This window comes from Coccidioides posadasii, chromosome 2 (assembly GCF_018416015.2).
Source record: "Coccidioides posadasii str. Silveira chromosome 2, complete sequence".
Classification (NCBI taxonomy): domain Eukaryota; kingdom Fungi; phylum Ascomycota; class Eurotiomycetes; order Onygenales; family Onygenaceae; genus Coccidioides; species Coccidioides posadasii.
This window is the reverse complement of record NC_089408.1, coordinates 6827927-6850188: the sequence shown is the minus strand read 5'-3', so window position 1 is coordinate 6850188 and position 22262 is coordinate 6827927. Positions and strand designations below refer to the sequence as shown.

Genomic DNA, 22262 nt, shown 5'->3' with positions numbered 1-22262 from the left:
ATTCAAGGACGTTGGCCGTCCGTCCTCTGCGGCGGGCGAGCAGGTGTGCTTTTTTAGCTTGTGAAGAGCAAAGCTTGGCCGAGAGTCAAATCTAACCCGCTAGTTAAGTAACTAGTTACGTCACATGTTCCTTCGTCCAAGCTTTTTCTGGAGGCTCATATTAGCTGATATATCCCAGCGCGATCACGGCAGAGCATTGTTGTCTACACTCAAGATAAATAGATATTTAAATAATACACATGTCTGAATATATGTGGGCGACCGTGTTCGATTGGAAACACAAAAAAGAAAAAAAAAAAAAAGAAAAGAAAAGAAAAATCCCGACGCCGGCCTCACCCAAATGCATGCTATGCCAAACCAAGCGAACCCCCAACTCCGTCTATATGAGCTTTTAGTTTTGAAATTCTATCAAAAATCTATGCAGCAGTCGGTTTCCGAATTCGTAGCAGGATCTTTCGAGATATCACCCGATGGCCAACGCGGCGCCACCCGTGTGTCTCCTCTCACCGCGCCCATGCTTCCGTCGAATACCTTATGAAGGGCGCTGACAAAAGTCTTGGACACCCTATCATTCATATAAGGAAACCGGTACAGGAGTCTGCGCCTTTTCGGGGACACGTCTCGTGATTCACCTTTCAACCCACCCCGATAGAAGCAGACGGCTCTCCGTAGCTTGTAAGCCGCAAGGTCCTTGACAGCCAAGTTGATAAACTAAAATGAGAATCCGTTAGCCACTTTCGCGAACGATTTAGAACATTGGGAGTAAATATACTTCGTCCAAGAATGATTTGCACGTCGAAAATACTCGACTAGAACTCTGCCTGATGTCGAACGGATGATCTTCGGGCAAGCTATACTGCAGCCATGGGTATAAGTACAACATATTCTCATTCTGTTTCAGGTTTTCCGCAAACAAACAGGCCATCATTGATGGAATCAACGTTGCAGTGTCAAGATATACATTTCCAGACCGGCCCGACGTTAGGAGCGATGAGAATATGGCGACGCCGTTGACCCTCAGGCTTATATTCCGAAGAGCCGTTCCTGGCAGGGCTTGTATTTCACTTGTTGTTGCTGTGTTCCATATACCCCTTTGCTCCCTCTCTGCGATGTTTGGAAGCAACGCACGCAGTAGAAGGCTTTTTATGAGAGACTGCGAAGTGGAATTCATATTCAATGCGTGTCCGCCAATCACGTTGCTTCGAGAAGGGTTGGGGATAATTCCCGCATCGAAAAGCATCTCTTCCACCCGGAGGACGGACTCCCATATCTTCAAAAACATGGGGTATCTAATGAATTTGGATCTGCAGGCAAGTTGAGCCTTGGATTCGCCATGCTTATTCCATTGCTCATTGGTGTACTTGAATGCATTGATGACGCCAATGTGGTCACTGACGCTATCCCTGATGAATTGAAAAAATGGACCTTGGGCCGATTCAGTGTGGGCACGTCGGCGGTCGAAAATAGACGCCTTATCGGAGGTCAAATCCACAGCAGCAGCAGATATGAGTAAGGGCTCAAGACAGCGAAATATGACACCTAGAACAACTAGTTTGCCCGCTGTGGGCGATAGTGGAAGCGATGAAACAATTCGCCCTAATGGAGTCAACCTGTCCCATTGGTCAATGAGATTCAATGCCTGAAGTTTACGAGTCATTTCAAAGATGTGCTCTCGCGATGGTGGCTCTATTAATCCCGATAGAATATCAGATATAGATCCACTCGAAGGGAAGAGGACTTTTGCATGTAGACACGCCCGATCAAACTCGAGGCGACGGATATGAGGGGTTGAATGCGGCTGTAACGATGCTTCTCTCTCCTTGCTGAACAGGGCATAGTATTTCCCATTTTCTTTGTGGCTTGCAAGCATCACTCGGTCTTGTAGCCAAGATTTATAGATCCAGCGGCGGACCTGTGACGTGGTTGAACTCCTCGGATGATGCAATTTTTCCGTCATGAGACCGGCATCCACTACAAAACAGACACTTTCGGCAAGGGAAAAACCAGCCGTGCCAGTTGAAAGAATGATCGTTCGACTGGTCCGATCATCTGCGGAGGATCCACCACTTTTGTCGGGAGAATGCTTGAATATTCGGTATTTACCCCTATTGCTCGTATCGTTCTCTATCATCCTGACCAGCAACTGATTCACACGTTCAATATCATCTTGATCCGGAAGAAGGGCTAGAATTGCACCCGTTTCTGTAGTTTGGGCGATGTGGTCAATAGCAGCTGCCACCAATCCAATAGGGGTTGGGGGAACCTCTTCCTGAAGGTGAGGTACAATATCTTGCTCTCCATTGACAGGAGAATTGTCCTCACTTAGTTGGAGACCATCTTCCCACCAAGAGTCACGCATGATCTCTTGTCCTTCATTGATAAACAGGTTTTCCTTGCTCGTCTGAAGAACCTCCTCCCACCAAGAGTCTGGTATACTCTCCTGTTCTCCACTGATATGCGAATTGTCATCATTTAGCCGGAGACCCTCTTCCCACAAAGAGCCAGGTATAATATCTTGTTCTCCATTAATAGGTGAGTTCTCTTCACTCATCCGAAGGCCCTCTTCATATGGTAATGGCCGCGCAACTTCAATATTCTCAAGGGACAGATATCGAGCGGTCTGAGGCTCAGCTAATAAAGAATGATAGCCACGAACCGAACGCAACTGCTCCAGTATGCTATTCAAGTAAACCTTATCGGCCGGATGATCATTGGTTTGAATACGGACAGACGGACAAGCAAAGTCCTCCCTAGATGGTTGGACCCGAAAATAACTCGCGAATAACTCAACGTCAAAATCCAAGCCCATAACGATCAATTTAGGAACTGGCTTTCCTTGATTTGCTCTCTCCGAGACTTTCGACTTCACGTACGCTAGTAGAAGATCGGTTGAGATAGTTCGCTTCTCAACATCGTCTATGATCACATGAGAAGCAGTCTCAAAAATTCCATTCGATTCATCGCTTAGCAGATCCAAAAGCATTTCATGCGTGTAGTATGAGATGCTGCCAGCTAGCGTTGGGAGCTTAGGGCCAAATGAGTCACCGTATCCGACTGTGCTGCCCAGTGTTTGAGAACGCTCCAAGGCAACTCGCCCAGCATTTCCTTTCACGGTGGATAGTCTATCCTTAGAGACAAAGATATTACACAAAGCTCCTGTTCCCTGCATTATAGCGTGATCAAAAAGGATCTGCGGAACCTGAGTAGACTTTCCGCTTCCAAAGGCGCCCGTGATAAAGCTATAGTCATTTTGGTCTACCATCCGAATGATATCTGTTTTGTAGCGATAAACAGGTAGCCTCCGCGACAGAGTACGGGGATGAGGGCTTTGTTGTTCCTCCAGCCAAGAAAGGTGATCCCTAAGTTGGTGTGACCTCTGCTCGAGATCGGAATGAAGAACGTTACCAAAGCGGAGTTCTCCTTTCAGATTACTTGGTTCAATATTTTGTACCCTGTCAACCATCTTGCGCCGGGAATAATTCAGATTCTTCGACAGAAACTTCATTTCCTCGACAACATTCCGATTCATTGAAAGCTTCTTTCGTCTTCTTGCGTATTTTCGGTAATACACATCCCAAAGACTCGGATCTTGACGGATAAGTGTAATCGCCGCGGCTAAATTTGCAATTTTACGGACCTGTCTGTCCTCAAAAGCAATAACAGGCTCAGGGATAAGCTCATTTCGAACATATATTGAGGCAATGTACGCAGATTTCTCAGGACTAATGGGTTGCTTATCCACTTTGACACGAACGCAGTTCCGTAAGCTTTTGGAGAATTCGTAGAAGTCAATAAAGCCCTCAACTTCCCACGCAGCAATCGAATCACTGCAAGTTTGCTTCGTGCTGTTTATCACAGAGAAAATTGCCCTTTTCTTGTTGAAATCATGGATTGCCCGTTTTACTGCTTCATCAAACGAGTTGGCGGTGGTGGTGACACTTAAAGATTGTTCCTCGAGCGAAATCGTAACTTCAAAGTTGTAGCCGTCGCTTTGCAAAGAGTCACGCACCATTCTAAATTGAAATATAGGAACGCATAGGAAACGGGCAGCATAATCGTATATTCCTTTCAAGTCAGCTAGGCTGGCCTTATGATCGAATATGGCTTTCAGAAGACGACGATTGTGGAGTTCTGAGACTAAATATGTAAATGCGACATGTTTTGCATTCGCCTAGCATGTGTATTAACTCTGGCGGCCCCGAGTAACCGGGATAAAAGGGTTAACAGCCACCCACCTCTGAGTCCCCTTTTCCAGAAACTTTGATCACTGTGCGAAGAAGCGGTATGGAACACGTAACCAAGCACATAACATCAACAGGCCCAAGCGCCCGAAATTCCATTTGGAACTCCGCGCTGACAGCCGATTCCAGTAGTTCACGAATGCGAACTGGGTCAGCTTCGATACCCTTTAGGGCAGGATAATCGTCGACATTTGCGAATCCAATGGGGGTTTCCACTCCGTTGGAAGCCTCTGCCCATTTCAAGCGTTGATCATGCGCCGGGTGGAATTCGCGAAGCATGTCCGCGGTGACATCATCATTAAATACACCTTTCGATACAGCACTATACTTCCGGTTCAACAAATGTTTGGAGCTCCAATGTCCCTTTGAAACCGGAATGAGTCCCGACCGCAAGCTGCGTCTGGCCGAACTCACTGCGAGGGAACGTGTGGCGGGAATAGAGTCTGGAGAACGCATCGAACGCCATGGGGTCGGACATCTTCGAGGACAACGATGCAGGCGGCGCTAATTGACAGAATTTCAGTTAGACCTCCCAATACACGGTGGCATTCGAAAGTAGAACGCGCTCACCACAGCCGTTTGCATCTCGCCCAGTTTTAGCATTAAAATTCCACCAAGACCCTCCTTTCATCCGAGTCTCAGCTTCGCCAGGCGACAATTTTCGAAAGTCATAGGATTAATGGCAAAAGCTACCATCTCCACTATTGTCTCTTCATCCCTCAAACCCAAGCATCATTCCAGGAATTCAAGATCCGCTCGAAGCTGGCGGCGTCCATCCATCCAGGTTGATAGCCGGTCGAAGGTTATTCCGTCCCGAAAAGTAGTTCAGAGGCATCTTGGCTCTACGCTTCGCTTCGTTCTGCCAGGGAGCGAATTCATCGGTAAACATATGGAGTACAGACTATATTGTCACTACGGCGATGCACCGACCCAGAGGGATCGACCTTGCAGTATGTTGCTCCCTACGACTAGTTGGAAATTTATGTGATTCTGCTTGACATTAATTGACGCATGGGCAACCGCCCAAGTCATCCGGGTCGTTCCCTTCCATATATCTCCAGAGCCTGCTAATTTCGCGAACGGTTTTGAAAGTCGTTCCCACGGTGCTAACCATATCCTCATTAATTGACATGCAACGGCCGTTCTCCGCAAAACATGCCCTCGCAGGCACATTCAATACCCGGTGGGCGAACTGGTCTCGTGCGTCTGGCGTTGCTTCATCCACCTCAACGACCTGGTCTAAAAACCCTAGCTCCTCGTTGTTATGTTGAGCTTCAAGGGGAGGAAACATGAAGTCCAGGTAATGCTGGTTTAACATATGACCCGTGGCACCCATGCGGATGAAAATTTTGCCGGCAAATCTATTCTCCAAAATTGTGCGAACATTGTACAAAACTCCCCATCTAGGAACAAGGTCTTCACTATTGACATAGTGCTCGATATATGGTATCACCCCGGTGCGAGCAGTACCAGAGCAAGGGTTAATTGCACGGAGAGGATTGTTGAAATGAGATGCCGCCGACCCAAACGTGTATACTTCCAGCTTTGCCATGTTCTCTGCAGGAACGTCCGTGAACAGCAGGTCGAGGACCATGGATAAGATAATCCCTCCTTGAGAATGACCGATGAGGACAACCCCGTGAACGGTTGGATCGACCAAGAACGCCTTTACCTGATCATAGGTGAATCGGATGCTATAGGTATTGAATGAAAACGATCGTTGGATAATGCATTCGAGCAGGTCACCAACGAGTCCGTACGTGGCATTGTGTATGCCAATTATAGGACGGCCAAAAATTGCTGCAAGGCGGTCACAGTTCTGCTTGAGCCCGTAATGACTGAAAAGAATGATTAGTGCGAATGTTAAAGTCTGTCATAAGCAGGATGGGAGCCTACGATTGAAGAATTCCATTAACAAAGACCCAGCATTCTTTTTTCCGTCTCGCTGCATTTATGATATTGTCACCCTCCAGGCTCGAATATACAATATCCGGCCCACGCAACGGAGCACACAACAGCCAGACTAGCCCTAGGAGGAGCCCAGCTACAGGAATACTGAGCAATCCAGGAAGCACCCAATACGACAGGCTCATCAGAGTAAAGGCCAAGGACTCCAAGACGGTCACGACTACCAAAACTACGAGATTGATCGAATTTCGGCCTTTCAAACTCAGCTCATCGGTGTTTTGGCCGGTGGAAAACGGCCGAAAAAGGTTTGGTAGAAGTGGTAAGACGCCAGTCAAGGTCCGCACATCTCGGCACATCAAGGCGACGGGGTTGTTTCGCGTTGTTGGTGGACTCGTGAGAGCGGTTTTGTCGATCTGTTCTGGAATGTAACAAACGCGATGCCGTCGCGGCCTGCGGGTTTCTGATGGTGTCCGGAACTCAGACATTGCTCAAAGCTATCTCCTAAGCAGTCCTGGACTTAATGCAAATATTAAAAATAACGGCTAATTTGCAGAAGCTGCTGCCGTGAGGCTTCGACTTTGAAGGATTTAGGACGTCTCTCGAAGAAGCGACGAGTCTTCAAGCTTTTAAGGAAATGGACTTGCTTTTTCCTCAAAACTTTTAGGCATTGGCTACCGTATCTTAGGAGTATTCGGGAGTGGCACTCTCTAAAATAAGATAACGTCCAACTCATCCGATCTGTCAAGTCAACTAGTACAGTAAAATAAGCGAGTCGTTATATGCTCAGATGACCTCTCCGAATCGATCACCATATCAAGGCGACATTTACAAACCCAGCCCCATCTTATGGGCATCCGTTACATCTGGAGAGTGTCATGAAGCCAAGCTATTATATTCATTTCCAATCCTCTGTAGTACGGAATAGACAAATTGGAGGCCGGACTCTCCTTTACCCTGGCGAGCATAAGGCTGAAGCTGGCAGGGCACTGTTGCCTTGGGGCTGTCGATCATTGAAATTCTTATCTGCAGTGTCCAGCATAACTGTCTCCATGTGATGGATTCTTCCTCATGTGACTGTTGTGCTGTTGAAAGACTGTATCGTCGCTACTTCTCGCCGAAATAATATGGGTGTGAGGCAAATTAATCTTATGGCTTAATGTAACATTACTTGGGGACAAATGGATAACATATATACCTATACAAACAAGAAAAGAACTGAGAGAGGAGAACCAGGCCTGACGGTCATCATTATGCACCCATTCCCTTCAACCACTGCGAAAACTCCAAGTCAGGCTTGTTTTGATCCGGCCTGAGAAAGATAGAGAGGCAAATATGAAAGCTCCGAGAGGTCAAATGGCATGCCTCTGACAAAATAGAAACGTCACACTATTAAGACAATGGAGGGAAAGAAAATACAAAAATGAGATCCAAAGACCCAAGGCTAAGACACCGTACCCCATTTTGCTCTTGTGCTTTGAAGCCCTGAGAATGATTTATCGGGCTTACAATCATGATCGAAAGTTGGGTATATATTTGAGATTTCTTTTAGTGTGACTCTCTTACGGAGCCTCCGCTAGCTCTCCACCATACATCGCCGCCCCATTTCATTAATCGCTCGACAGCAGCGGTAGGTGAATCAAGAGCGGGTCGGATATCGAGGTAGAACACCGGCTCGCCAGTTGGCTCAGGTGGACCAGAGTAATAATCAATCACGTAGCGAACCTCTTTCGGTCCCCACGGCGTGTTGCGCAAGACGTACCAGTCATGACGATCGAATGGCGGAGGAGTGCTACCAAGTTCAACCAGGTCAGACTAAACTTTTCTCGGAAAAAGAAAAACCGCCCACTCTTCAAGGGGGAGAGTTGAGCACTTACCCAAACTTCGCTGGATACACCCATCCCAACAACTGCAAGATCGAAGCCTTAGGCGTCCTCTCCTGCGGCCGTCCCATAAACCTCACCAACTTCGGTTGCTCAGCTGATACCCCCAGGACTCTCTCCTTCTCCAACTCCGTCTCCAAATTCTCCGAACCACGCCGACATTTGTCCCACCCACTCTTCAACCCATTGGAAAACGTATTCTCCCACTGCACAATCTCTTCCCATGCACCCTCATTCAAAAAATTATGCACCGCAACCATCGCTTCGACCGCATGCTGCGGTGTGTCTGTGTATCCCTTACGCAGCATGGCGTTATACATCTGTTGCGGGGAGGGATACTCCCAGTTCCCGCCTGCGCCATCAGCACGAGGAATCGAAGAGAGCTCTCGCTCAACGGGCAAGTCAACGGACTGGTTAGGCGCGCGGGATTGCGAGATATTCGAGAACATGTAATTCAAGGGATTTAACTTTGAAAGGGTTGATTGCTGTTCTTCTGGATATGAGGCAGATGGAGGCGAATCGGATTTCGCGGACGACGGAGCGACGTAGAAGGGGGAGTCAGATGCGCGAACGGGACATGAGGATTGGGACTGGTTCTGATCGGGTGTACTATGCATTACCGGGCATGTGGACTAAGTTAATTTCCCCATAAGTGATCCGAATATCATTTCTGAGAAAAATTTGTGTATGCCGTGCTCACCTGGCGCGAATTTGATGGAGCAACTTGGGTCTGCGCGGTGGGAGTGTGCCCACCAGAAGGTGAAGCCCAAAACCATCCCATTGTGATTAGTTCAAATATCCAATTCTTGATAAGATAAGAGCTGTTGCTATTCTTGGTAAAACCCCTAAACCTAGTGTGTTGAAGGAAATCTGGACAAATTCACGATCGAGTCGGCCCAAAAAAAGATCTTCGATTAGATATTAAGCTACGTTCACGTGATATGACATAAGGCCCCAAGAGAATGTCGTCGAACTGACTCTCCGTAACTGACGGACTGATACGCAAGTGATTTCGGGAGTACTCCGTAGTCAAGACGTAAAAGCTACACACGCTATTACATTAGTTAAGATAGGACATCAGTCAAGCCCTGAGTCCCGCTAAGGTCACCCAGTGAAGAAAAGGAACGAAGGAGGAAATTTCGGGAGAAGGCGCATTTGGACCGTAGTGCTCAGAGCCAATTCACTACATTCCAAGAAATAAGAGACACCACCGTTCGCTATACAAATCTTAACGATCACGAGGAATGTCAGACAGCTACTGCTGCAGCATCGTCTCTATTCATTTTTGATTTCAGTATCCTCTTCAAAAACCACCGAAATAGTCATAGCATCGTTCCATATCCTTCTCCAAAATCCCAAATGGCAATGAGGCACATAAATATGCCCACGAAGCACATCCTCGACTTTGTTCCAGTCCTTCCAGCCCCGTAGCATCGCGATATGCCTAATTCTATGCAAAAACCACGGACGCTCCAACTGGTCGCCTGCTTGAAAGGCACCGAGGAAGGCAGCCCAAGCTAAGAGGTCGAGTACATCATCACCCAGTCTAGTCGGCCTGTCCGGTGGACACCTCTCAAGAACCGCCTTTACATGGGTTGTTATGGCTCTTCCAACGCCGGAATTGGGCGGTGCAACTACGCAACCGGTGCTAATGTAGCAGATACAAGCTAAGCGGGCAACGTTTTCTACCGGGGGTATGGTGGCATCGTTCTTGGTGCCGGCCTTGCTGAATATCCGATAGGGATAATCCAGGAGCTCGTGCTCTAGTTCATGGACACGAAGGCGGTAAAACTCAAGCTCTTCACTCGTAAGGCCTATGGAGTCTTCGCGGTTAAAATTCTCAAGAAGCACCATCTCACGTATTTTTGCAATTACTGCCTTCAACGTATCGCTGAGGTAGGGACTGTTCTGTAACCTAGACGTTACCCGGTTTAAAGGGGACTTTTTAGCGGGAGCTATTCGGGACGCAAGAGCAGGGGACATTGGCTGTATATCCCACGTTATCGGGTAGTATGGACGACGCAACAGTCCGCATGCAATTTTAACGTCGCACCTAGAATCGCAAGTCAGATATGGAACTGAATAGCCACTTAATGGAAACTACTAACAGCAAAACACCGCCGAGAGTGCGAGTTGCTTCGAAGCTCGGCGACCCAATTCCTCCTCTGGATTCCACCATCTTCTTCACACCCTCAAAATGCATTTGAGCCTCATTAAACAATCCAATCGTTACCTACGCCAAAGTCAGTCGACGAAGACGAAAGGGCCATAGAGAGAAAGGAGTGAATGTGGCTCGATAACAACCGCGGTAAAGAAGAAACGCACAGCAGCAGATATTAAAAATATGACAGTCTCGAAGGCCGCGGAATCTGCAGCGGTCTCAGGATTGTGTAGCTTTTTGTTCATTTCCCTAAGGGCCTGCGCCTTCATGACATATAGATCTGCCTCAGGCACAACCCTGTTGTCCATCTGCGAATAATCAACGATCTCCGTACGCAGAATGGCTTTGTGTGCCGCGGCCAGGCATAGATTCGAGAAAAATGGCCCAGGCTCAGCCATTGCATTCGCGACAAAGAGTCCTATCCTGGTGTGGGCTTCTTTAGGATGTCTCGCCTCGACCGGGAACGTCATCGGCAGCATTACAAGCGCCACTTTGCCTTGTAAGTGATGGGCACAGCAGACAATTACAATAACACGTAAAGAAATAAAAGAGGTGGTATGAAGAGGTAAAGTATGCGAAGACGATATGCTTCTATACTCCTTTCCATATTGCCGGAAATAGAAATGTATCCAACCAAGGTAGGGGATGTGTCCTGTGTCAATATGTTTGTAATAGATCAAGATGAACAAGTATCAGAACAACCCGGACTAATCCACTGTATTGAGTGTACTTAATCCATAAGGTTTTTATCAAGTTCTGATAATTAAAGAAAAAGGGTCAGAAAAATAGAAAGAAGGAAAGTTCTCTTGCAACTTACAATGCTTCATAAGCCTGTCAACAACGGGTTTGATGTCATCAAAGCCGGGTAGGCTCCAGAAGGGATCAAAGTACGATACCCCCGGTTCCGAGAACGGGCTCGGAACGTGGTCCGACAGGGAGCCAATAATGGGTGGATTCCATGAGGGAGGTTTTCTTGACCTTGTGGGTATTACAATAGTTGACCCAACACCAAGGGGTGCACCCGAACGGGGCCGTAGTAACTGTCTACCGGATTCGGGAGATTTGGCATCGGGGCTTGCCTGAACCTTTTTGTCTCTTTTAGAAACCCGTTTTAAGCCGGCAAGTCGTTCTCGCCGGCGTACGTCGCGCATTACATGGGATCGAATCGCCTTTCTGGCGTTCGCATCCTTGATGCGTTTAGAAGCTAAGTTGTCATCGTGATCGATAAACGTAAAGGAGGGTAAGTCGTTAGCAGGGATTGGCTTTTTTGGACCTAAACCCGGAAAAAGCGCGATTTCAACGTTAGTGGATCTGGGTGTTACATTCTCCAATTGAGAAAAGAAAACTAAATATGGAGAAGATCTTTGGTGTGTTTGTTGTTTCTGATCCTTCTTTTTTTTTTTTTTTTGGTGGTTGCAGCGGTCCTTAAGGTTAAGTCTCCGAAGACCCACCAATGAATTCCTGTAAACCCGACTTATCGAGACGAAATGGCCCGTGGGGGAAGCTGTGCTGGGGGCAAAGACAATGCTCAAGAGCAAAAACCAGGTGACTCGTAAAAATAAGAAAGGGAAAAGGGGCTAGAAAGGAAGATCCGGCAATTGGTGTAATGGTCCAGATTGAGACAAAAAAGGGCGCTCAAAATTGTGCTGTACCACTACCCGGGGCGGAGAACACGGAGAGGCCAAAGAATGAGACAGAGACATGTATCTTGACCAAACCTACAGGGAGCTTGACGGGATGACGCGCTGCTGTTCCCTTGCCTGGCGGGCTGGTCCATCGTGGCCAGACAAAAAGAGAGATCTCAGCGTCAGCCAAGGCCCAGAGTTATGCAGGAGAGGAGCGTTCCTTGCGATACGTCAAAAGGAGACCGGGAGCGAACGGCCATGTGGCCCCGTTTGCTCCGTTGCACTGTTTGTGCCTGCACGGGAGATGAACACGGCTAGCAACCTGCGATAGCCCTAAGCGGAGTAGTGCATTACTCGGGAGGCCTGGATTGGGGGGGGGGGGGAGTTGGGATGGACCAGGGTGTCGCGGAGGGGGACGAGATGCCTGGAGGGAACTGATCGGTTGTGTGGGGGTGGGGGTGTACACAATAATGGAGTGTTCGACAAATGACTAAGGTGATTGACGATACATACGATGAAAGCTCTCGGCAGCGAAGAAGACGGTGAAGGGATGGAGAACGGGGAGTTGGATGATGTTTGGGTAGGGTTAGGATTTAGTTTGACTCGAGCCACCCTGGATGAAGATCCCATTGCTGGAGTGGCTGCTGACTCGCTGACGGGCGCACGGAGGACTTGCTTTTTCTCTTCTCGACATCAACTTCACGCCCGCTGTCGGCTCTTGCGCCAGAAGGCCGTTTTGAGTCGAAGTCCTCGCCCCGGGGGAACATCCAATGGATCGACGAGCAAAGCCCTTCTGCAGACGGAATGGCCCCCGGCGAAGTGGATGCTCGACTCCAGCGAAAATCTCATAAGCCTGCGCCTAACGCGGCCTGTTTCTGTTTCTCACAGATCATTCGCCACCTCCAACAATTGCCCGATCGGGACGCTCCAGGCTCTTCGCGTGTCCGAAGCCGAACAGTGAACAATGAACAATGAACAATGAACCATCATCACGAACAGCCACCATCCCGGCAGATGCAAGTAGGCAAGGATCCTCGCTCGAATCACCCGCCCATATGCAATGTCTCGCGTCTGGGGCCCATCGAGAATCGGATTTGCACCTCGGAAGTAACCTTCCCCTGAGCTTGCTCCCATCCCCTCCTCTCGCAAATATACACTGTCGTCACGTCTCCCTTTCTCCAAAGACCATATTTAACTAACTTATTGACTGTATCGCGATTATAAGAAATAAATATATAAATCTACCAAGCCTTTCGATGGATTCTCTGTAGATACAGTACACACATGAAATACATGCACCACTCCGTAGGCTACGACAAGGGTATATCGTCGTGGCAGCCCTCGCTGCTTTTCAGGGCAGCACGAAAAATTATCAAAAAAAAAAAAAAAAAAAAAAAAAAAATCGGTCTACAATCCATTAACAAAAACAAGAAAAAAAGGAAAAAAAAAGGAAAAAATAAAAAATAAAATAAAATAAAACGCTAGATGCATCCGAATCCCATCGCTGAATTTCAACTCTTTCCATCCCAGTCCCAACCACATGAAATATTGCCGAATGTCGCAGTGGACATGAAGAGGTGTGGAGTCCGTTTGCTGCGCAGTCCTGGCTCCGTTTGAATAGGCGAAAGGAAAGAAAGGCTCCCGGACCACAAAGATGCGCTACGAACAGTGCTTTAGACACGAATGTCGTCGAACAGCCGTGCTAACAAGGCGTAGCCTAGGACCATCAGGACTCCAACCCAAACCTTGTGCCGACGGAACCAGCTTTGACCGACATCACGGGCGACTTGCCCTCCCTCCATGACAGCCCCTATGCTTGCAGTGCTCCCCGCGGGCCGACGACGCAGCGCACTTGTCTCTGGAGCGCAGCTCGTGGCTGCGGCGTTGGGATCAGGGAGGATCTGGCCGGTGGCGACGTCAATACGGTTGTCTTTCATCCACTTCCAATTCTCCTCGTCCAGCTCGGGCCATTCTGCCCGAAACTTTTTCCCACCGTCTCCCGCTTTGATGTTTGCGATGCCTTTGATGGTCGACGTCACGCCGGGAACGGCATTAGAATGGGATCCCCCGCCCGTTGAATTCCACCATCGTGACCGTGCAGCGAGTAGTTTGCGTTCCGGATCAGATGCACTGACGCTTCCTGTCGTCATTTCCTCACTGGTCATGAAGGACAAGAGTCCTATCAAGATCGTCGAAACTTCCCACGCTGGGTTGAATGACTTGGGGTGGAAATCGCTGATGCTGAGACAGAGTCGAGAGGAGGGCTGGAACCGACCGCTCGGGGTGTGCATGCGGATGGCAGGCGGTGCAAATGGATAGTCTGGTGGGAACATCAACGTTCCCCAGTACTGGCCATTTTCATATGGTGTCTGCGGGGGACCTTGAAGGATGTAGTGCCATCTATGAAGCGATATGATTAGAAACCAGATTCGAGAGAAATGGGCGCTGAAAATTTCTCACTCTAGGATGTTTGACTCTGAGGGATGAGCAGTGATATAGGGCGGAGGGTTCTTTTGAATGTTTTGGTATTCGCGCGTCAACTGATAGAACAAAGTGTTAGCGCTCTCCGTGATGGCCTTGCCTTTGGTGAACTGACCCGCCTAGTCGCCGCCTTGTTTGCCATGCCGGCAGATTGGACGAGGGGTTTCGGGGGTGGGTGTCAACAAACAATTTCTGATTTTGGGAATGGAGACGAGATGTCCAATCTTTGCCCCAGAAAAATGAAAGTCTGACAAAGGAGTGAATAGCGGCGGTTGTTCGATGAAGCGTGATGTAAATCCACCTTACTTGTAGCCATCCCGAAGAAGTTGGACCTTACAAGGGCCAAGGGCCGGTGTCACGTGAGCAGACAGGAAGTTATCGAGAACATCTGGTGGTGATGGCCCCAAAGAGTGCGACTTTGCGCAGACATTGAGCCATTGACGGAGCCGAAATGGCGTCTCCACTTCAAGATGACGACGGCGTATGTGGCACTTTGTTTTAATCTCTATTCTCGTTCCGGCGGGACTGGTTCGATGCGCTGACGGCACTCTGACCAAAATAGATTTTCGAGCGGCTTCGGAAACAGAACGAAGATCCGAAAGTCTTGGAGGAACGGCAGCAGGCTGTGAATGAGAGGATACATGCGATATATCAAAAAGCGCAAACGAGATTAGCAGAGCTGGTTAGAACTCCCGGATGTTTTACCCGCCTGATTGCTATGAAATACGGCCATTAAGATCTTACTTTCATACCCGCCTCTAGATTGATCAAAATTCCACCCTACCATGCACTATTTCGTCGGTCCAAGTACTAAATGCCTCGCATACTCGGAAAGACTTTCTGGAGAAGGTCCTCAGTCCTCTGTTAAGCTCCAATAAGGACCATCCCTACACTCTCGCCGAAGCTCTCCAGGAAGTTGGCGCCTGCACTGATAAACTCCACAAGTTTGGTAAGTTGAGCCATTGGAAGCTCACATATCTCTGTAATCACCTGTTTTTGATATTAAATAATTCGGACTTCAGATATCTTTCAGCAGCCGATATCCGTATACCTCGACAAGCCCTCCCAGACTGACCCGTCCACCACACCGACTGACCTGGACGTTTACCTATCCGTCAAGGAGAGATCTCGATTCCTTCTCAAAACCGGCACGGATCTAGGAAATGCCGAGGGCTCCGCGTACGCAAACGCTCTATGGCGCAACATATTTGGCGGAGCGGAAACGCTAAACCTCAATGCCTCCTTGGGAACCCGAACAAGGTCGGCTTACCAAGCGACGTTTGAAACTCCTATCCTCAGTGACCCTGACTTTCGATTTGAAATCGGTGCCCTTGCAAGTGATACACAAAAGTCATGGGCTAGTCATGAGGAAGTGGTCAAGGGTGCATGGAGCAGACTCCGTTGGATGAGTGCCGCCGGTCATCGCCATGAGCTAGGATTGAATGGATTCTGGAGGCAGGTTACTGGCCTTGCAGGCAGCGCCTCTCCGTCCGTGCGCGAAAATGCCGGCGACAGCGTGAAAACAAGCATTTCACACACTTGGACTAAGGATCAGCGAGACAATCCCATCCTACCGACAAAGGGATTCTACGCTAAAACATTAAATGAACTGGCGGGATGGGGCCCCTTGAAAGGTGATGTCTCATTTTGGAAATCAGAGATAGAGACCCAGGCAGCGGTCCCCGTACCGATTCCAGGACTAAAGGGCGATAGCGGCATCAGTTTCACCGCTGGCTTCCGTGCCGGCCTTATTTATCCGCTAGGCATGGACTCCAACTCCAAGCCCCAACTCTCTCGGATCAACGACCGATTCCAGCTAGGAGGTCCGACGGATGTACGAGGTTTCAGAATTTCAGGACTTGGTCCGCGCGAAGGTCCAGACGCGCTAGGCGGTGACGTTTACGCTGCCGGCAGTGCTAATTTGCTGTGTCCTCTTCCACGCGTCGGTGCTGACAAGCCTTTCCGGCTCCAAGCCTTTGTCAATGCCGGGCAGTTACTGGCTCTGAAGACACCGCAAGGTGCCTCTCCCACCTCTCCGCAAGAGGTCAGAGAGAGCGTAGCTAGCACGCTTTCGGAGCTCGCAAATGGCCTTCCCAGCACGGCCGCCGGTGTCGGCCTGGTGTATGCTCACCCAGTGGCAAGGTTTGAGCTGAATTTCTCCTTGCCTCTTGTCTTACGAAAGGGGGAGGAGGGTAGGAAGGGGCTACAGCTTGGTATTGGAATCAGCTTCCTGTAGAATATGCTGTAATCTTGTACTTTAGAAAAAATACATGGCAAAACTAAATTCTTCCTGAAGGCTTTCCATTACCGTTCTACCTTCAAAAGCCGTGTCGGTGGTGTGTCGTCGAGATAAAGTCATAAACAGCGCCAGGGTTGCTACAAACAAGTTTTTAATAATTAGAAACGTAGAGCCAACAGCCTGTTGCTATTTCTATCGCAGCAACAAAAAGGGGGTTGCCTGCGTGCCTGGGCTGACTTGCTTTTCGAGTTTCCACCGTGGCACACATCACTTCACCAACAACCACACAAGTTCGTTCATCAAGCTTCGAAACACCGCTTCAAACCTGATTCCCACCACGCCATATACCCTCAAAGCAACTGAACCATCTCATTTAGAATACATATCGCCGATACTCGCTCTCGCGACCCGCTCGATCAACCGTCGCGCTAGCTCCCTATAACCAACCTCGGCCGCAATGGCCCAATTCTACTCGCAGCAACCACAACAGCCCTACGGCGTTCCCCCCCAACAATCCGCACAGAACCTTCAATTCTACTCTACATCGTACTCATCAGTCTCCGGACACACCACACCGTCACAGGCAACATATGGCGGCTATGGCATGACATCTAGTTCCGCCCCCGCGTTCCCCGTCGGTGGTGGAGCAGGCGGCTACGGCGGTGGTGGTTACGGAGGCTCAGCCGCTGGTGTGAGTGGAAGGATGGGCGAGCAGGGTGGTTTGAGAATGGGATGGCTGGCAGCTTTTGGAACGGAAGGATATGAAGGAGAGCCACCCTTGTTGGAAGAACTGGGGGTCAATTTTGAGCATATAAGAACAAAGGTTGGTTGAGCTCAGTTGAGCTCAGTTGAGCTGTCTGGGAGCGCGAAGTCAAGTTTCGAAACCTGCTTTCGACCTCGACAATGGAATTACATGTCTTGCATTTTACCAATGCACCAAATCGCTGACCATCTATCAGACACTCACCGTCTTGAATCCCTTTGCCCACATCGATCAACACCTGATGGACGACAGCGACCTCTACGGTGCCCTCCTCTACATCCTACTTTACGGCACATTCCTCCTTCTCTCCGGTAAAGTGTTCTACGGCTACATCTACGGCGTCGCTGTCTTCGGCACCGTTGCCCTTCATGTCATTCTCAGCCTTATGTCTCCCACCCTCGACACCCCCAGTCCCACCGACGTCTCATCCACCGACCCCAGCGGCTACCACCCACACCACAAACCAAATCCTAACGCAGGACATTTCTCATCGACGTTAACATTCCCTCGTTCCGCCAGCGTGCTGGGTTACTGCTTCCTTCCACTTGTGCTAACAAGCCTAGTGGGCATTCTCATTCCTATGGATACGATGTTCGGATATCTCCTCACCACCGCCGCCGTGGGGTGGTGTACGTATAGTAGTTCAGGAATGTTTTGCGCTGTTGCGAGGATGAGAGGCATGAGAGCTTTGGTGGCTTATCCGTTGGCGCTGTTTTACGTGGTGTTTGGGATTATGGGAATCTTCTCGTCGAGAGGAAGTGGTACTTTGGCCGCGACAACCGCTGGCACTTGAAGAAGAAGAATAAAGAAAAAGAGGGTGGTTCACCCACAGCGTTTTCTCACCTTTTTTTTTTTTTTTTTTTTTTTTTTTTTTTTTTTTTTGTTTGTTTTGGGGGGGTTTGTCTCGATTTTATAGCGGGGAACGCATCGGGTTCTTCGAAAATTGGTCAGAGAATGTTTACCTCGGGTTCGCCGAGAATATGAGTCTCGCCGTGTTGTGATATGACGGACAAGAATTGATGGCGGACCAGCGAGATCGAAAAACAAAGGGGCATACTATAGGTAAATTCTGTTCGAGTTTTACAGGTGATGTTGGCGTGGATATATGTACGGATCTCCTATTATATGGTGTCCTTGCATCTGGTATTTCCGCGTATATGTATACCCAAATACTATGTGATAATGATATACTTGGACTTTGTACTCTATTTCTAATGCAAAGAGATATTTTAATCGCCAGATGCCCAACATATCTAATGCACTATTTATGCAGACTGTCATATCATCATCACAAGAAAGTCCATGCTGGGATATATCCGTAACTACCATTTCAAAGTGTGTGCTTGCCACTCAATTACTTCTGATCACCAAATTTCTCGCCTTTCTTCGGCGCCCAATTCTTTAACCAATCCTTTGCCCGATCAATATCACCGCCAGCTTCCTGAATCGCCGCAACGCCCCAGCCCAATTCGTAACCCGCCTCCGAAGCAAGTAACTCTGCCAATTTCCTCCTCGTCTGATTATTTTCATCAGAGCAGAAATACAAAGGCGAAGTATTCTCCAGATCTTGGCCGCCTACGGGAATCGAAACCGCGTTGATCAATGGCTTAACCAACGCCAGCGCCTCCTTCGCGGACACGCTGATGATGCCCATGTTTGCCCGGCCAGTCTTGCAGTACTCGTTTCGACACCAGGATTTGCCGCAGCCACTAAGCATTTGGGACAAGTATCGCCTCTCTATGCGGCGCCGTAATGCTTTGCCTTCTGGATCGTACAAATCGACGTAAAGAGGGCCGAAGCAGACGTTGCATAGGCCTAGGGAATTGTCGGCTACTTTACCTCTTTTGACCGGGTCATCCAAGGTGCTGCAGCAATTGGGATTATTGCATACTCGGGGTGGGGGGCGGGAAACGCGTTCAAGGTCATGGTGGCGGAGATGGGTGTTCATGTCTCGGAGGCGGATAATTCTATTGCATAGATGGCACTCCGTCGTACGCGTGCCGTCGACGAATTCATGCGGTGTCAAGTTCGATAAAAGAACCTCGGGATCGAGGACGTCCGGGTCAGTGTCGCCCTTTTGTGGGACGACGAGGTGACAGAATTGGCAGAGAATAAGCTTCTCTGGACAAACTGTGGTGCGATGGTGAGCGAGGTCGGGCAAATTCCGGGCTTTATAATGACATTTCGAGCACGGCTCTTCTGTATGGAAGATAGTATCATGTTTTGCCTTACTATATGCATCATTTCCGTTGGCTTCATCATGAGGGCAATGCCAATGGCTCTGCCACTCTGCGGATCGTTTCTGGAAAACCTTTTGACATTTCGGGCATAATACATTATTCCGGAGACAAAAATTTTCGTGCAACACTATGGTTGTTTTGGGAACCCACTGATGACAATTTTTGCATTGCTCGTCTTCAGTATTCTGGGAGCCAAACTGAGGGTCGGAAAGCCCTAGCTGCTCTCCCTTTGTAGACGCGCTAGTACGCAAGGAAAAGTCCCAGGCTTGACCTTCCTTGCCCATTCCCTCCTCCGGTGGGCGGGCAAATATCGAGATGTAGATCGCCTCCGCACCCTCAAGTTCAATATTAGTGGGTTGAATCTGAACGTGTTTCGGAAACTCGGTTGAGAAATCACCAAAGACGTGCTCATCTTCTCTAGGCCGATTTCTCTGCCGAGAAGAAAAGGGGCTAACGAAGAGGTCAATGTCGGTATTGTCCTCCGCATCCAACTCGATTTCAATGGGCTCTGAGCGGTCCCATTCCGGTAATTCATAGTCAACGTATTGGCCCACGACTATCTCGGCACTAAGCTGCTTCCCAAATTGTAATTTTCCACCTTTAGCCAAAGATTTGGTCCTCAGCTTTTCCCTGCGCCTTCTCTCTGACTCCAGAGCTTGCTCTTCGTCCAGGGGTTCTATGTCGACTTCCAAGTCCGTATCAACAACGCAGATGGCGTCACCCTCCGGTTGTACCTTGTCCACAAGGAGTTGAAATACCTCGTCAGGGCGCCCATGGACCGCCAATGACTCCCCCACGGTTAGAGTAGTAAAATTTGCCCCCAGATAACGCTCCAGCAGAGCTTTCCAATCTTCGGTATCATATCCCGGTTCTAAGGGGCGTAATCGAACATACGTCCCCTTGGGAAGCTGTACGGCATGGATAGTAAGTCTGGGATGATCATGGCCCAATATTCGGCCACTGTCTTCAGCAGCATGCTCGCCTTGTCCAAGGTCCGATAAGCGGGGATGCGACTCGAGTTCCGGCTGGTGTATTCCAAGACTTTGAAGTAGGAAGGGGCTCAGGGCAACTTCGTTCTCTTCGGCGGAGAATTCGAGGATACCCGAATGAATGACGCGGCCATTTTTGGGGTTCACTATACGGAATGTGAGAGGGTACGGAAGCTCCCGACCTTGGTTGCGGCCTTCAATGTTGACGAAGGAGGTGGAGGGTGTATAACGGTTGAAGGATTCAAACACAGAAGGGCTATAGTCGCGCGAAGAGGACGGGGCGGGGAGAGCACTCAGAATGCTCTCCAGGGCTGAAGGAGGGAGACATATTTTATCACCACGGAGCTTCTTTGGGGAGCGATTCGGCGGCGCGACGAAGTAAGAAGCAGACCACTTCAGCGGGTTCTCCATGGGTTGGGCTCGCGCAGGCGTGTGCTATGAGGTGAGAGAAAGGAAAGATTATAGAATCGGAAGGTATGAGCAGGGTTCCAGCCCGGCCATCATCTTCATCGACCGCTATGCTTTGCCAAAACCACCCTCGACAGCGATACTGCGACAAACTTCCAGAAGCATCTCATCGCCAAGACGATGTAATCAGCGGCTCCGCTCAACTATCGGCTGTTTGCTTTGTTTGCAATTCCTTATGTAAGTAGAGATCACGTGAATCTATCAGAGCCAGGACTAAGCCCAGTGTATCCATTCGACGTCTTTTTTGTGAACCTTCTTTCAATTCGGCGGCTTGTTAAATTCAATACTCCGTACGGAGTACAGAGCCTCTCACTAATTCCTTAAACTGTTGCATGATTACAAATGCGTTTTCCTATGCTCGTCAAACAACACTTGTTGAACCTGTATTCCTAACATACGCATTAGCGGTTTTGGAGTGAACATAGCTAGCAATGTTCAGGTGCTGACCAAAACTAGGAAACCAAAGCAGTTATCACTTAATTTCTACAAATTGCGACCAGATCAAGGACAGCTGAGCCCGTAACAATCCATACTTTGCTAGTTTTGCTTTTCTGGATCCCTGTTGAATCGCGAAATTAATACTTTGCATGGTCTTGGTCATGGTTTGATACAATCGTTCCCCCAAGATGGGCACAATGCCTCTCCGTATTTGGTATCTGAATATAGAAAGATTTGACTGAGTGAGGTATGTATGAATGTTATGTATGTAAAAAAGTCAGCGCCTTTCCATCCGAAAGCAATAGAAGAAGCGCATAGCCCGAGGAACTCCTGTACCGAAATAAGAAGAATGGAGATGTATCTAGGTAGTAGCACCGAGACCGAACAACCATCCGCTCCAATCGTGCTCCAACAAATGTTACTCTGCTCCCCCTTGACAAAACAAACCACACAGCCGAAATACCTATTCCACCCACGATGTCATGCTAATAATCCGTGAAAACGATAAGGCTAAAAAGGAAAGGAAGGAAAAAAAAAAAATCAAGAACCTCTTAAGTCCGATTTGGAAACATCATGAGCGCGAATTGTCCGTAGAAAGAGTCATTGATTAAACGAGTATCGAGTGAACATTGATAGAGTAGGTAGAAAATGAATAGTCGTATCCGAGAGTGGAGAATAGCGTGGAGACAAAAGGCCGATGAAAAAGGCAGTAAAAGGAATCAAAGCGAAGAGACGATAAGAAGAAACGATGGGTATAGTGCGCGGGGGCATAATGGGCGAATCGCTCAATTCGGTGGCCCTTGATGAAAGAAACAAAAGAGTCAAGTCG

General features: G+C 48.8%; 8 protein-coding genes across 8 annotated transcripts; 2 read left to right on the top strand and 6 right to left on the bottom strand.

Moving 5' to 3' along the window:
- Positions 1-408: 408 nt before the first annotated feature.
- On the bottom strand, positions 409-4968 carry D8B26_004655 (uncharacterized protein; the record flags this gene model as incomplete). Its single annotated transcript, XM_003070424.2, has 4 exons — positions 4812-4968; positions 4236-4745; positions 773-4171; positions 409-711 (listed from the first exon to the last, which is right to left on the bottom strand). Exons 1-4 carry the CDS (start codon positions 4842-4844, stop codon positions 409-411), a joined length of 4245 nt encoding a protein of 1414 aa, XP_003070470.2. The 5' UTR covers positions 4845-4968.
- Positions 4969-5241: 273 nt separating this feature from the next.
- Positions 5242-6634, bottom strand: D8B26_004654 (uncharacterized protein; the record flags this gene model as incomplete). Its single annotated transcript, XM_003070423.2, has 2 exons — positions 5242-6079; positions 6138-6634. 2 exons carry the CDS (start codon positions 6632-6634, stop codon positions 5242-5244), a joined length of 1335 nt encoding a protein of 444 aa, XP_003070469.2.
- Positions 6635-7277: 643 nt separating this feature from the next.
- Positions 7278-8878, bottom strand: CYC3 (holocytochrome c synthase). The gene is made up of 3 exons (XM_003070422.2): positions 8730-8878; positions 8024-8661; positions 7278-7938 (listed from the first exon to the last, which is right to left on the bottom strand). The coding sequence occupies exons 1-3, from the start codon at positions 8808-8810 to the stop codon at positions 7695-7697; spliced, it is 963 nt and encodes a 320-aa protein (XP_003070468.2). The 5' UTR covers positions 8811-8878; the 3' UTR covers positions 7278-7694.
- Positions 8879-9168: 290 nt separating this feature from the next.
- Positions 9169-12999, bottom strand: D8B26_004652 (uncharacterized protein). The gene is made up of 5 exons (XM_066124549.1): positions 11913-12999; positions 11008-11463; positions 10355-10680; positions 10138-10262; positions 9169-10082 (listed from the first exon to the last, which is right to left on the bottom strand). The coding sequence occupies exons 1-5, from the start codon at positions 11965-11967 to the stop codon at positions 9305-9307; spliced, it is 1740 nt and encodes a 579-aa protein (XP_065980630.1). The 5' UTR covers positions 11968-12999; the 3' UTR covers positions 9169-9304.
- A 489-nt stretch (positions 13000-13488) lies between these two features.
- UBC6 (Ubiquitin-conjugating enzyme E2 6) lies at positions 13489-14438 on the bottom strand (the record flags this gene model as incomplete). The annotated part of the gene is made up of 3 exons (XM_003070420.2): positions 13489-14215; positions 14276-14355; positions 14412-14438. The coding sequence occupies 3 exons, from the start codon at positions 14436-14438 to the stop codon at positions 13489-13491; spliced, it is 834 nt and encodes a 277-aa protein (XP_003070466.1).
- Positions 14439-14708: 270 nt separating this feature from the next.
- On the top strand, positions 14709-16586 carry D8B26_004650 (uncharacterized protein). The gene is made up of 4 exons (XM_003070419.2): positions 14709-14777; positions 14859-14978; positions 15059-15245; positions 15319-16586. Exons 1-4 carry the CDS (start codon positions 14748-14750, stop codon positions 16530-16532), a joined length of 1551 nt encoding a protein of 516 aa, XP_003070465.2. The 5' UTR covers positions 14709-14747; the 3' UTR covers positions 16533-16586.
- A 279-nt stretch (positions 16587-16865) lies between these two features.
- D8B26_004649 (uncharacterized protein) lies at positions 16866-18462 on the top strand. Its single transcript, XM_003070418.2, has 2 exons — positions 16866-17358; positions 17495-18462. The coding sequence occupies exons 1-2, from the start codon at positions 16993-16995 to the stop codon at positions 18089-18091; spliced, it is 963 nt and encodes a 320-aa protein (XP_003070464.1). The 5' UTR covers positions 16866-16992; the 3' UTR covers positions 18092-18462.
- Positions 18463-18598: 136 nt separating this feature from the next.
- Positions 18599-20938, bottom strand: D8B26_004648 (uncharacterized protein; the record flags this gene model as incomplete). Its single annotated transcript, XM_003070417.2, has 1 exon — positions 18599-20938. One exon carries the CDS (start codon positions 20936-20938, stop codon positions 18653-18655), a length of 2286 nt encoding a protein of 761 aa, XP_003070463.2. The 3' UTR covers positions 18599-18652.
- Positions 20939-22262: the final 1324 nt, after the last annotated feature.